Source organism: Alexandromys fortis, unplaced genomic scaffold (assembly GCF_014885135.2).
Source record: "Alexandromys fortis isolate MF-2015 unplaced genomic scaffold, M_Fortis_MF-2015_v1.1 scaffold_35, whole genome shotgun sequence".
NCBI classification, from domain to species: domain Eukaryota; kingdom Metazoa; phylum Chordata; class Mammalia; order Rodentia; family Cricetidae; genus Alexandromys; species Alexandromys fortis.
Window position 1 is genome coordinate 7865163 of NW_026067913.1, and position 13138 is coordinate 7878300.

A 13138-nucleotide genomic window follows, 5' to 3' on the forward strand; every position below is an offset into this window, starting at 1 on the left:
TCAGCGTGATCTACGGCACGGCAGAACCCTTGTTTTTGTATAATTGCTATTACCAAAAGCCTTCCGATTTCCAGTGCTCAAACGAGAGCAATTCATATTTCAGATAATCTGCCAACGAGGAAAACTAATTTCAAAATATTTGATCATAAAAGTTGTCCACAGCTTCTACAGAGATAATTTAGCCGAATAATATCAGATAATCTGAAAGCAGTCTTAGCAGGAAATTGCTGGGGACTCCATCTAAGAGCCTCCATTTGCACTCATATAAATGTACGGAAAGTGTAGGAGACTTTGACAGCCTGCCATATGTGATCTCACTGCACAGCCTACCTACTTTGCCATCCAAAGTTATATCCTTTGAAGCATTGCCAGAACTGCTTTACCCCAGTAGACATGCGAGATGCGGCCTTTAAAAGCAATACCACTCCTCTCTGCTCTGACTAGTTGGGGTAGCATCTGCTCAACTAAACTTCTTTGAAGGTTAAAAATAAGATAGCCTACTTCCTCTCCAGGCTCCCTCGTCTGATGCTGCCCCAGTGCTGGGGGTGAGGGAGGGGACGATACACACCCACTGCGAAGGGAGCGAATTGTACAGAAGGAGCCTGCAAAACCTTAAAACCCACAGTGTGGGCTGCTCGAGGTCAGGAGCCTGTTAGGAGCCCTGCAACACCAAGTTGGGTTTTCGAGATCCCAACCCAGGCTCACATTCTTGCTTCCCCACTGGCTGGATTGTCTCACACATACAAAAGAACCCAGCCAGAAACCCACAATAGGAAATACCACCGACAGAGTGTCTTAATTTTATAAACAGCAAATGAACGCTTGGATCGCATCTCCAGGAAACATTTGCTCTTTAGAAATAGTCAGACTTGGCACTCCGTCTCCTCAGCACTGCTGACAGTTGTAGTCAGTTATTACACTGCTGTGACTTGGAAGCGGATGCCCCCAAACAGTTCAGAATTAGTAACATCGCGATTTCAGGATTGTCTGCTTGCTCACCCAGGCTGCTTTTATAATGATTTTAAAAGGCACTATCTGATTTCCTGAGCGCCGCCCCAGGTGTTCTCTGGGGATAATGAATGGATAAACATATCACCCAGTGTCACAGAGCAGTTGTGACATTTTAGAAATATCTTCAGTTCAACTCCTGTAATTTCAATGTACACCACACCCAAGGCGGCAAGCCCATGCTTTTACTAAAGAGCTGAACCATTCTTGGTAATTGCCTGATTGACTTGGAATTGAAAAGGTTCCAAAATGTGGAGAAGCAGCGGCGTGGTCCTTTCTTAGCCCTTACGTACTCATAACTGCAACCAAAGAGACGGGAAGTCTGCATTTTTTGTGCTTGTTCACCTGATTTATCTCATCCAGCCTCAGCAAGGCACAGACTTCAGGAAGTGGCAAAGGACATTTTTGTGGCACTTGGCAACCAAGCCTAAGGAGGTGCCGATGCTCACAGGGAGGGTTGAGTCCTATCGGTAGAGCACCTCGTTTCCCATGTCATCCCTGGGTGATCTTAGCACGGAACGCCTCTGAATACCTCATCCCCACGCCTCTCCTGTGCACCTTCGCATACTGAGATAACCAGTATAGTCAAAAGCAAGAAGGAAGAAAGTCAGAACTAAAGAAACATCTGTTAGCACCCACCCATTGTTTGTGGCATCAGTTGGCAATTTCACCAACCTTAACATTCTCCAAACAAGGCAAACTCACACTTCACAGGAAAGAATCATCTCGGGGCTAGTATTTTCTGGAAGCACTTCTCTGTATGTGCCCTGTGCAGGGCCAAGTACATCACATGAAGATGTGCTTAGCTCCTAATAAACACCAAGTTCAATAATCAGGAAGGATGGTTTGCTAGACGCAGGCATTCCAGTAGGAGCAAACACCTGGAAATCAAGATGGCAGAATCATGAAAACCAGAGATTTGTACCACCATCTCCAATGTCTGTCCCTTCAAGCCTTAGCCGCTTCCCAACTGGTGGCCAGTGTCCATTGTTTGCATGGCAAAGCAGGCCTAAAGAATCCACCTGCTTCCCAGAACAATGCTTCTCCTGGTCAACAAAGACAAAGGGGGAAGGGATGCTTAATTACAAAGTTTGCTTCTGTCCAAACTTAGGCAACAACATCAACAAAACACACAAACAAAAACAACTTAAACATAATGATGGTTCTTTAGCCAATGACCAAATGCTCTGACCACATATCAAAGCACATGCTGGGGCCTACTGGTATACCCTGTAAACCGTGCCAAGGCCTTCAACTACCCTGAAAAACGTCCAGTCTCAGACTACCTCCTTCCTTCCCAGGGAACACGTCTCTCTGCATACATTCCCTTGCTCTCCGAAAGTTTCTGTGGTTATTGAAAGCAATAGATTTAATTTGCCAGCACATTAAAAATTAACAGCAGAGGAGGAAGTTTTCATCTTGTTATCGAGTGTGGTAAATCTGTAGTTCTAGGAGCCTGGAAGGAGGAGGAGGACCCCAAAGGAAAATAAGGTTTGCTGTTTAGTGAACAGGAAATTATTTATATCCATAGACAAGAAACACGGTAGGTACAAAACCCCATCCAGAATACAGCCAATTGTGTCTACTCATTAACACTTAGCTGTATGTGAATACACACACACACACACACACACACACACACATATACACACACATCAGAATGGCTAAAAAAATTGATATGGCTGACGTCACTTTTTTTCAAAGGGATGGTTTCATGGAAAATGAGATTTTTTTTTTTCCAAACGAGAGACTAAGGATAAAAAAGACAAAAAAAAAAAAAAATCAAAAAGAAAAAAACCATGGGATATCTGGTGTTTAAAACCAACACCAACTCTCAGATCATCAGTCTAGTTCTAGAATTTATGCAAAAACCTAAAGTTAATTTCTTATTATTTTTCCACTGCAATTGCTGCCATGTTACCTCTGTCCACGACTTCTCATGTTAGCCATAAACCCTAAGACAGATTGAACGTGTGTACCTAGAAATGAAATTTGGATTTTGCGTGAATTTAGCGATTTCTTGACCTCCTTCTCTGCAGGTCAAGTTATTTCTTATTCCTCCTCTGAGCAGCTTGCCTTCACTCATGGCTCTCCCAGGGCCCAGCTAACTGAGGAAGGAAGCTGGCTCAGGTGGAGGGTATTATTTTGCATATATTGTCTACATAAGCACCACATTATGGACAGAAATTATCTTTACTTTCCAACTTTGCATAATAAAATAAGCCATAAAATTAATACCATATAGAAAATAGTGCTTGCCAGGCAAAGAAATGTACATTGCTTTCTAGAAATCCAGGGACATTATACTGCCTGTGCCTGCATGAATAATGCATGGCTTAATTCAGAAAAACACCGTTTCATTATTTAAAAATGAATAAATTACGGACTTAGAACGATGGCTAAATTTCCTGAATCTTACTTTTGTCCCATTTCTAATTCAAAAACAGAACTGGAAAATAGGATACTGTCCCCACAGATAAAGCGAGGGGGCTCCCGAGAAGCGTTTTTGGCTTTGCCTTTCTTTCTCTACAAAATGAAGAAACACTGTGTCTCATTTCTTCTCTGGCTCACTTGAGCACTAGAATTAAGACGTTTTGGGTTTTCAGTCTGTGTACTTGACAATGCTGAGCCTGTCCTGAGCTGTCCTGAGAGTCTGTGATTCAGGCTAGTGAAAAAGGTGCCCAGGGGTCCTGTGGTTTAGCCTTACTGCTTGGGAATAAGTAAAAATAACATGATTCTCATATAGGGTGCCACCGTAAACCTCTTCAAACTGACACTGGCTTCCTTTGAAGATCTGTTAAAAATCAGTCCCATTTGGGGTCTGAGAAAGAGAGAGAGAGAGAGAGAGAGAGAGAGAGAGAGAATTTCACCAGAAATAATAAGAAATTAATTTGGAATTAAAATAAGTAAAGCATGCCCCCGCAGTACATGGAGGCCGAGCACAATGTGACAGGCGGCAGGTTATTCTACCGATTTCTGGTGCTGGAAATTTGGATGGCATTTACTAGTGTAACCTTTCAACTCTGAGCACATCAATAGAGGCCGACAGTGGCTTGAAATATGATTCCTTGCAGATAGCATATCCTCATTCATCTGACTGGGCTGCTTGCTCTGTGCTCCGCTGCACAAACAGCGTCTCCCCCACTTCTGAGAGGACACTAATAAAAAAGGCATCAATTTCCAGCTCTAGTACTACTGTGATCTCTTTATATGTTCGACATCCAACATTAAATTAAAATGCTGTTATAAATCCTACTTTCTGAATCTGGAATGAGTGTTGGGTTTTTGTCGCATGAGACTGCAGCAAATCTTGTCAGAAGCAAGGAGGCACGTCTTGTTCACTCAGAATTAATGTTGTGGATGAAAGACGGAGGTAAAAGGGGTTGAGGATGGTGGACCGAGGGTGTCAGAGGCAGTGGGGACTGGAGCTTCGGGGGGCCGAGCCAGGCAGGGGATTTGATGCTTTCAAGAAAAGGCTAATCAGGAATTGTAATTATCAGCGACAAGCTGTGTGGCAGGAAGATGGTTGATAAACACACGTACGCATGCGTCCATGTATGTCAACAGAAGAAATGAAGGCCAGGGAATTGTCAACTGTTCTTTTCAGGGACGAAAACGCTTTCCAGATATGAGGGGTACTGTGGGAGCCCCACCACTTACTAAAATCTCTGCCCTGAGACTGCCACTGGGAGGCAAAGGCAAAGGCTCTCAGGGACACGGTACCTCAGTTGTACTGACTGCACCTTTACAGGCCATAAAACCCACACCCGCAATCACTGAATAACATTGCCAATTAACACAGGCTCATGTTACAATTACAGAAGGAAGGGGATAAAAATGCCCTGTCTGTAAAGGGTTAGCATCTTCCATTTGGCTTCAGACGGTGTGTGTTCCCCAACATCAGGGAATCTATGGGCTGCACCTGATAAAAAAAGATCCTTGCCACCATCACCGAAGAAGTACAGGAGCGATGAGCCAGCCACAGTCTGCAGAGATGCACAGCCCTGGCTGACTGCAGGCTCTGCCAGCTGAGCAGAATTACAGAGGAAAAAAAGAGGCGTGCTTGCCTACTTGGGAGGGTGGGGTGGAAGGGAAAGGGGAAAGCTAGCGGTTCAATATCTGGATCGAACAGAGGAACTTTCCCCCCCCCAAGGATCCTGCCGGGAGGAACCTTGACATACACAAAGTCAGAACGCAGACAAAGTTGCCCCCGTGCGAAGGATAAGGTCACCCGTGGGATTGGCGAGATTATCTCTGTCAAGCACTCGGACAGCATGTGGTCAAATGATGCATCATGCAGTCATTTTCGGGGGGGGTGAAATCAATTTCTTCTCCAGGTCGCTCTTTGCTTTTCAAAGTGCCCTTGTAGGCCGTCATCAGCGAGCATTTATCAATTTAAATGCTGTAAATTGATAATGTGCCACTGCGCCTTGTACTGTTTCTGAATTATTTTGATACTTATATTTGCTCAATAGTCTCCAAACCCTCAGCGCTCCCACGTTCAAAGGGGCATTTTTCTTTGTTACATGCACAAGTGATGAACTTTCTATGGTTCGTGCAGGAGAATGCAGACATCCTGGTGGCAGGAGAGGAGGTACCAGGCTGCAAAGACAGTATATTCTACTACTTTTTTTTTCCTCTTTAAACTAGGGTAGTTCCGCTTCGAAGAGTTTTAAAAGGAAGATATAAAGCTATATTTGCACATATATAAGCTATATTTGCACATAAGGAGGGCCAGTTATCCCTGCACTGCATGGATTTAGAACACCAATTGTAAAACTGCAAACACTTGTATTCTACCCTTGTGAGCCCTGGGCTGGGTTGAAATCAGCCTACTTTTCCAGTCTTTACATTCCACTCTCTAGAATATGCTGATGCCAAACAAAAGTAAACATTCTAAAGAAAGCATGTGTGTAAGTGTGTGTGTGTAAGCTATATATATCTCAGAAACATGGGAGCCCAAGGAGAGTTAACCACACACTAACCCCAACTCAATTTGCACATGGGCAGAGCTTAGGCTCGCGCCTTGGAAAAGCAAGAGAAAAGCGTGGCAGTTGCAGCCTCTTTAACCTCCAGTGATTTATTGGCCCTCAGCCAAGTTATCAGGGGAATCTAATTCTTCTTTATTATTCAAATAAACCACACTTGGCACCATGGTTCCCTTTCAGAATAGCTGCACAAATAGACTGAGCTCTGTCATTTATTTGACCTTGTACTTGTGTGCTGTAGCTATAATTTTATTTGCCATTCTATACAACAAACGCCGAGGGATCTAGAATATGGAGATCAACGGCAGGACGGGGAAAGGAGTTTATGGTAAACATACATCTGCATGGGCTAAAAAAAAAATCACAGATGTGTTTTCACCTTCGCCTCTTTCAGGTTTCATCCCCATGGCCACTCTACCCTAAGCTGATCTGTACCTATCTGGGGCTTCCTTCTGACTGGCTTGCCATGGCCAGAAGCTGACATATAGGAGGGTGGGGCATGGGGAGAAGGGAGTCGTCGGAGTCTATTGCAGGAGAGCTTTCAGCTGCTGGATGCGAAGTCCAAACGCTTAAGAAGCACTCGTGGCCAGACTTCTAGTTTGCTCTAGACCCTATTTTGTGGTACACAGGATTTGGTGAATGGGAAAACCCTTGGCTTGCCCAGGCCAACACCTGCATCTTCCTCCTCATTTGTATGAAGGTGTTCAGAAGCTGTGAGTCCACTTTTACCCCCTGGTCCACTGAGACCTGTGTCTTCTGCCTCTTATGCTTGCATTGGCCACGGATAGCTCTGCTGTTAGCATGAATGGGTTTGCCATAATCTTTGTTAGCCTATAGAGAGTCCTAGGTGGCATTTACATCCAGATTTCAATCTCAGAAAAACCCACTTTCCTTGAGAAGCGATGTTTTCTATTGTTGATGGCTGACTGTATTTCCCTTCTCTGCTCTGCTTGCCAGGAAGCTCACAGCTAAAACTAAAAAAGCTTTATTAAGGCGCCTCCCTGGACATCTAAAACATTTATTTGTGGTTTTCTCTCCCTGTAGAATTATCCAGTTTTATTTCTCTTTTTTTCCCTTAGTCTATTTTGCCATTACTTTTATTGTATTCATTTATCTTAAATTCTGTTTTTTTTTTTTTTTTTTTTTTTTTTGGAAAGAGGAGATATAGCCAACACATAAATATTTCCCAAAGCTTTAAGCCTGATATCAACTAGAAATGCTTTCTGTTTACCATGCGAGGGATTTTTTTTTGGATTCTTTGGTGAGAATGCTCCTTCTGTTTTGGAAGCAACTTCCTAAAAGCTGGCTCCGTAGCACTGCTACATGTTCAACATTGGGGAAGCCATTCTGTTTTCTTTCTTCATTTTCAGCCCTGCCAATTCCATCATGGCAGGGAGCAGAGCTGTCTCCACCAGCTCTACATGCACTGCCAGGCACACAGCACTTAATCTCTCTGCAAACCAACATGAGCATTGCTATGTGGGGCCCCTCCGTCAGGGCGAGGTCTCCTGGTCACGGTCACTCAAAAAGCAAACCACACCTTGGCTGCTAAGCACTATCTATGTCTATGTCTATATATCTGTCGATCTGTTGATCTATCTATCTATCTATCTATCTATCTATCTATCTATCTATCTATCATCTATCTGTCTACCTACCTACCTACCTACCTACCTATCCATCTGGCAGGGTCAAGGAGCTGGTGGGCGCCCCCTACTGCCCAGGCTGGTCCCATCGTCACAAAGCTACAAGAGTACTTTGCATTGAATAGTCAACATACCAAGGCTCAGATATTAGATAACAGAGAAGGAAGCCTGCATTGCTGTCTGGACCCAGGCTGTCCCACAGTGCTCACCAGAAGTCTCTCTCTTTGCCTTTCTCATGTGCAAAAAGAGACCCCTAATTCTCTTCGAAGCACAGCCCAATATTGGAAAGCCAGCACATGGTGGGGAGGCAGGAATACCACATGATTAGAAATACAGAGGCAACCATGTTGTCGTCACGGACACTGCCATGCTCACATGCCCACGGCCATTTCCCTGAGGACGGCCACGCACTCTGTAGCAAATCTACAGGGAAAGGGAAGGACGCCTTTTCCTTGTCTAGTCTTTCATAGACTGACTACATTGGCTATGGATATTTGGTAGCCTCTAATGTTTCTGTACAGGTGTGTGGGCATCTGTGGATGTGTGTGCCGGAAGACCAAACGCACAGAGCATATTTTCTTTGGGCGCCACCTCTGAGTACCCTGCACCTCAGTTCTGCAAGAGGGGAACTAAAGACACCTGGGGAGGGTTATGGCTCAGGGACCTTTATGATTCTGTTCCAATGCAGAACCTCAGCTGCTTTGAAAACTTTCCCAGAGTTAAGCAGAGGCCTCCCCGCTGCGGTTTGCGCGTTTAAAACACGTGCGATGTTGTTTTAATGTCAATCAAGAATTTTCCTTAAACTTCGGCTCTAAACCGATGTAAGCTGATATGGGGGGAAAAAACCCTTTCCCCATTTATACCCTCATCTTTTCCATCTTTGTAGTTACGTATTGCTTCAAAGTTCATCTCTCTATGAGCCTCTTTCTGGGCATGCCTGCTATGGCCCACACTGCAGCACCTGCAGGAGATGGCCAGGCCTGTCACAGCTTGGGCCTGCCTCCGGAAGTCAGCCGGCTGCCTCCTGGTGCCCACTCACACTGCCATCACAGGAAGAGGAGTGGCTGGCCTCCGGGCAGGTGCCAGACCCTGGATCACCTTTACACGGCAGCTTTAGAGAGCCCCGTTATTTGTTTCTCTGATGTTCAGAAAAGAGTTGCCTTCAGTGTTGCCGCCGAGTCGCGGAGAAAGAACGGGGAAACCAGCACAGGGTTAAAGCCAAATTTCCCTTGAACAGATGATATTTCAGATGGCCACACTATTCCAGACGCATCAATTTCCTTGAAAATCCAATCCATATATGTGCATATGCTGTGCTGGCAGGAGGACTGCCTGAGATGGCCAAAACCCAAGCGCTAATATTCTTTTGGCCAGAATAATGCAATTATTATTTTCCTAGCTATCAGTCTACGCATACAGAGCCATCTGTTATGCAAAGCAAACATACACATCTCAATTACAGAAAATGCAGTTGCCTTGACAGAATTTGGACTACACCACTAACCAGGACTGTGAAATGTGTTTGCAGCTAGCATATAATGGATGCTTTTCAGGGGTTCCCTAATTAGCATTTACCTGCTTCCACTAATTATTCATCCTTTTCCCTTACGGGTTTATTAAACCCTGCTGGAGACTTTCTGCAAAACATGAGGGTGGCCTCAGAAAAATCTCAACAGTGGGTTCCCAGCCCTCCCTGGTGTTAACAATACAGGGGTACACCCTATTAGAACTGGAGGTTTCCAGACAGACAGGTTCAGATGAGGCTTCAAACCCATTAGAGGTTATAACAAAAGAGATATTTCAGAAAGATGCAAGAGAAGGCATACCGAGTTAACACCAGTCCTTCCGGTCCCGATTTGCCAGAGTCCACAAGAAATTGCTGTGTGCACTCCAGTCAAGAGCACACATGTTCTCCAGGGAAGGGCTCATGATTGCATCCCCCAACAGCAAATAATCAAATTTGGCAGGGTTTCTGCTCCTTCCCCAGCCCTCCTCAAACAGCAAATCTCTCAATTATTTCCCAATGTCTTCCTTGATTTAGCTGTCTCCCAGTAAACCTGCTAACATAACAGCCAGAAGGTTCCAGCCAAGTTGGTTGTGTCCTTTGAGCCATGCCAACCTTCAGGAGCTCTGAGTTTGGGTGGGACCTGCTTAGGAGAAGACCAGAGATGCTTATCTCCATTGTTAGCCTGGAGGCAGCTGAGGGAGAGGTAGCTTATCCAGCCTGGCAGAGCACCACACACACAGGAAACCTTCCTGGAGAGCCTGCACGCCTTTTTCCCAGCCACCACAGGAAGAGGGTCAAACTCGGTCAGTCACCTGTCCCGGAACAGATACCTAGATGCTGGGGACTTTTATGGCAAAAACATCTGGGTAATGAGCTGGATGGAAGACCTTATTCCAGGATAGGCTGCCAAGCTGTAGACGCAGCCTGACTCGGAATGCAGGAGAGCCGGAGTGTTTGTGTTTCTAGAGAAAATCAAGGACTCTGTCCCTTGCCCTACAAACCTCTGCATTCTCTTCTTTTACCCCCCGACAAACACATGTGAGCAATTAAATGGCAAGCCATGAAAGGCGGCTTTATTTTATGAAATTGTCTTGCAGCACCGGGCCGATTTTGCCAAGGCAGAGGACTCCTTCCTGGCAGGAACCCTCCCTGCAACACATTTTAATGGTGTCTTTCAGCATCTCTTGACTCCAAATGACTCCTGTCATCGTGTCAGCTCCCAGGATAGCGCGGGGCGCTCCATAAACATCCAGTAATAGGACACAAGGGAAGCGCTCTTAGTGTGTCCCTCTCCTACTGGGCTCCGGGGTTTCAAAGTTCAAAACAACCATGGAAGAAACTTCATTTGTTCTGGATAAATTAATAATGCTCCTTGGGGGTGGGGTGGGGAGCTCAGGTTTCCCAGCACAAGTTTATTCCGAAAGCCCAACACAGACAGCCTTCTCTGACTTAGAGGAGTCAGGTGGAGGCCCTTAAAGAATAAATTAGATAATGCATGCTAAACCAAAGATCTCTTGCAGAAGGAAAGACGGTGGACTGAAGGAGCCTTCATATTCAGCACTGAGAGTCTAGATTGTTCAACTTACCTGGGAGAGGCCTAGGTAGATAGAGACGGTTTCGGAAATGTACAAAAATTTTCCTTCTTGATTTAGTGCAAATACGAAGCCATCCAGGGACTGTAAGAAAAAGAATCAATATGTTAATACATACAACACGGAGATAGTAATAAATAATATAGATAACAAACAATAAAGCAACAAAGTGAATTGAAGCCATTTTTTCTCCATGTGCACTAAAAGTCCTAAGTTCGTTTACATCGCCTTGTGTGGTTGAATGAACGGCCTAAAGACCACAAGATCTTGTCTATTCCAGAGAGTTCTTCATGCCTTCGTCATTTTGACCACGATGCATTATGTATAAAATAAGGTCATGTTGATTTTATGAGACAATGTCTTTATGGGGGGGGCGGTTCTGTGGTAAGCACCATTAAATCAGCACGCTCCTCTGCTAAGGGATGGAAAGTAATGAAATGAAAAGGGAAATGCTTCTACATCATCACTTGATTGACATGAATATTAATAATTAATTAATTAACAAAGAATACTTTCCACACACTGGGTACCTATCGTGGTAAAGAAAATAAGAAGAGTTGGTGTATTATGGGTGTGTAAGTGCTGAAACCTCATGTACCATAATCCATCTTGCCCTGGAAAAGACTGAGTTTCTTCTGCCCCCGCCCCTCCTTGGAGCCAAAACAGAAAGAAGAAGCAAATAACAAAAGCCGGAGAGAAAAAAAGTTATCAGCAGTGCCGTCTGTCACTCAGAAGCTCCTGTTTAACTGTCCTGGAGGAGGGCTGAAGTTCTTGTTTGGTTTGGTCAATGATAGACACCAGCATGGGATTCAGCTACAAACTCAACTTGGATTAGGAATTGTCTGTTTCAAGTGCATTTCACACACACACACACACACACACACACACACACACACACACACACACACACACATCCTCCCAGCTTTCTCTCTGTGGTTATTCATCTTCGCCAGGATGGGCTGCAGAAATCTGCACAGGGAAGGAAGGTTTTAATCTTAGTGATCTTAACAAGGGCTGAGATTTTGCAAAGTCAGGAACCTGTGTCTGGAACAGGGTATGGGGAAGCACTAAAGACATACTTTTTAAAGAAAATTGGAATGAAGGTATAAGAGCAGAAATATGCACTCTTGCAAATCTCAACGACAGAGTTTGGTCTACTTGAATACTGGGAAAAACGTCATCTGTGCCTTCAGATTCTGTGGCTTAAACATGTCCCTCCAGGATCCCGAAACAGAAAAGGATTTTCCAGCGCACCCACTGTGCATGGGGACCTTCAGGGGATGGTTAGGGCAAGGGAGTGCTGATGACCTCACTGACCTACTCCAGCTGGCATGGGCCAGCCATCTCAGGAACAGTTTCCCCCAAGGATGAGCTGGGTTCTCTTTCCAGGCCTTCTGTCTCCAGGGCTCTTTTGTCTGTCTGTTTTCTGCCACACCATGGTGCCTCATGGAGGCCCTGACTAGACGCAAGTCCCTTGACCCTGGGCTTTCCCACCTCCACCAATAGGAATAGCTAGTCTCTGATGGTCTGTCCAAGCAGCACAAAACAGGTTAAGATAATTCATTTTTATACATGGGAACACACGTACATACATGTACATGTCAACATGAAATGGGGACTTCCATGTTTTCTGACCCATTTTCAACATGTTCCCACACTGCCAAAGACTTGTGGAGGCTCCGGGCTCAGCTCTCTAATCTAGTGAGTTCTGAAAACAACTCAACGGACACACAGCCTTGTTTTACAAAAAGCGCACTACACAACTGACAAATCCACACACGGCAAGGCTCACAGTTCGCAAGGAGTCTATGACACGTGGTGCGAAGTCTGCACACACCATCTCGTAATTTACTCAGATAGCTTAAGGAGTAGCAGTATCGCCTCGCTTCTCTACACACCGACACTGACAAACTTAGCCAGCTAGACAACGAGCCCATCTTGCTCTGGAGGCTTGGCTCTGAGTCCTAACAGGCCAGTGCTTCTCACTGAAATACTCTTCATAGGGTATGCGTCGATAACTGAAAAGCTAAATGAGAGCGGTTTTGAAGTTATTTATAATGAGGAAGCCAATGAATTGTTCCAATTATAGAATCAGATCATTGGCGGCTGAAGACGATGGGGGAGCGGATTGACAGGATAGTTCCTGAGCTACCTCTACACCAGTTAACAGGTCACCTTCGCTCTGTAGATTTTCCCCAAAACCAACTGGGAGATAAAATACTGCTAAGAAAAAGGGGGCATTCTGGCCATTGACAAACTGACCAGAAGGACCTGCTCAGGCCTGACCTTCCAGGTGCAGTGTTAACACTGTCCTGATATTCTGCACATTCCTGGCTAGGCCCCGGAAGCCAGTACAGGGAGAAAGTCTTCCTTCCTCAAGCAAGGCAAGGGTCTTGC

At 45.1% G+C, this 13138-nt stretch overlaps 1 protein-coding gene across 4 annotated transcripts in view; it reads right to left on the bottom strand.

Annotated features, from left to right (window-relative positions):
• The window catches only part of Npas3 (neuronal PAS domain protein 3), a 795952-nt gene that overhangs the window by 216927 nt on the left and 565887 nt on the right, over nucleotides 1–13138 (bottom strand). For all 4 annotated transcript variants that reach the window (XM_050138903.1, XM_050138901.1, XM_050138902.1 and 1 more), the window contains exon 4: nucleotides 10736–10825. In XM_050138903.1, coding sequence (XP_049994860.1) covers nucleotides 10736–10825 — 90 coding nt within the window. The remainder of the gene's footprint in view (nucleotides 1–10735; nucleotides 10826–13138) is intronic.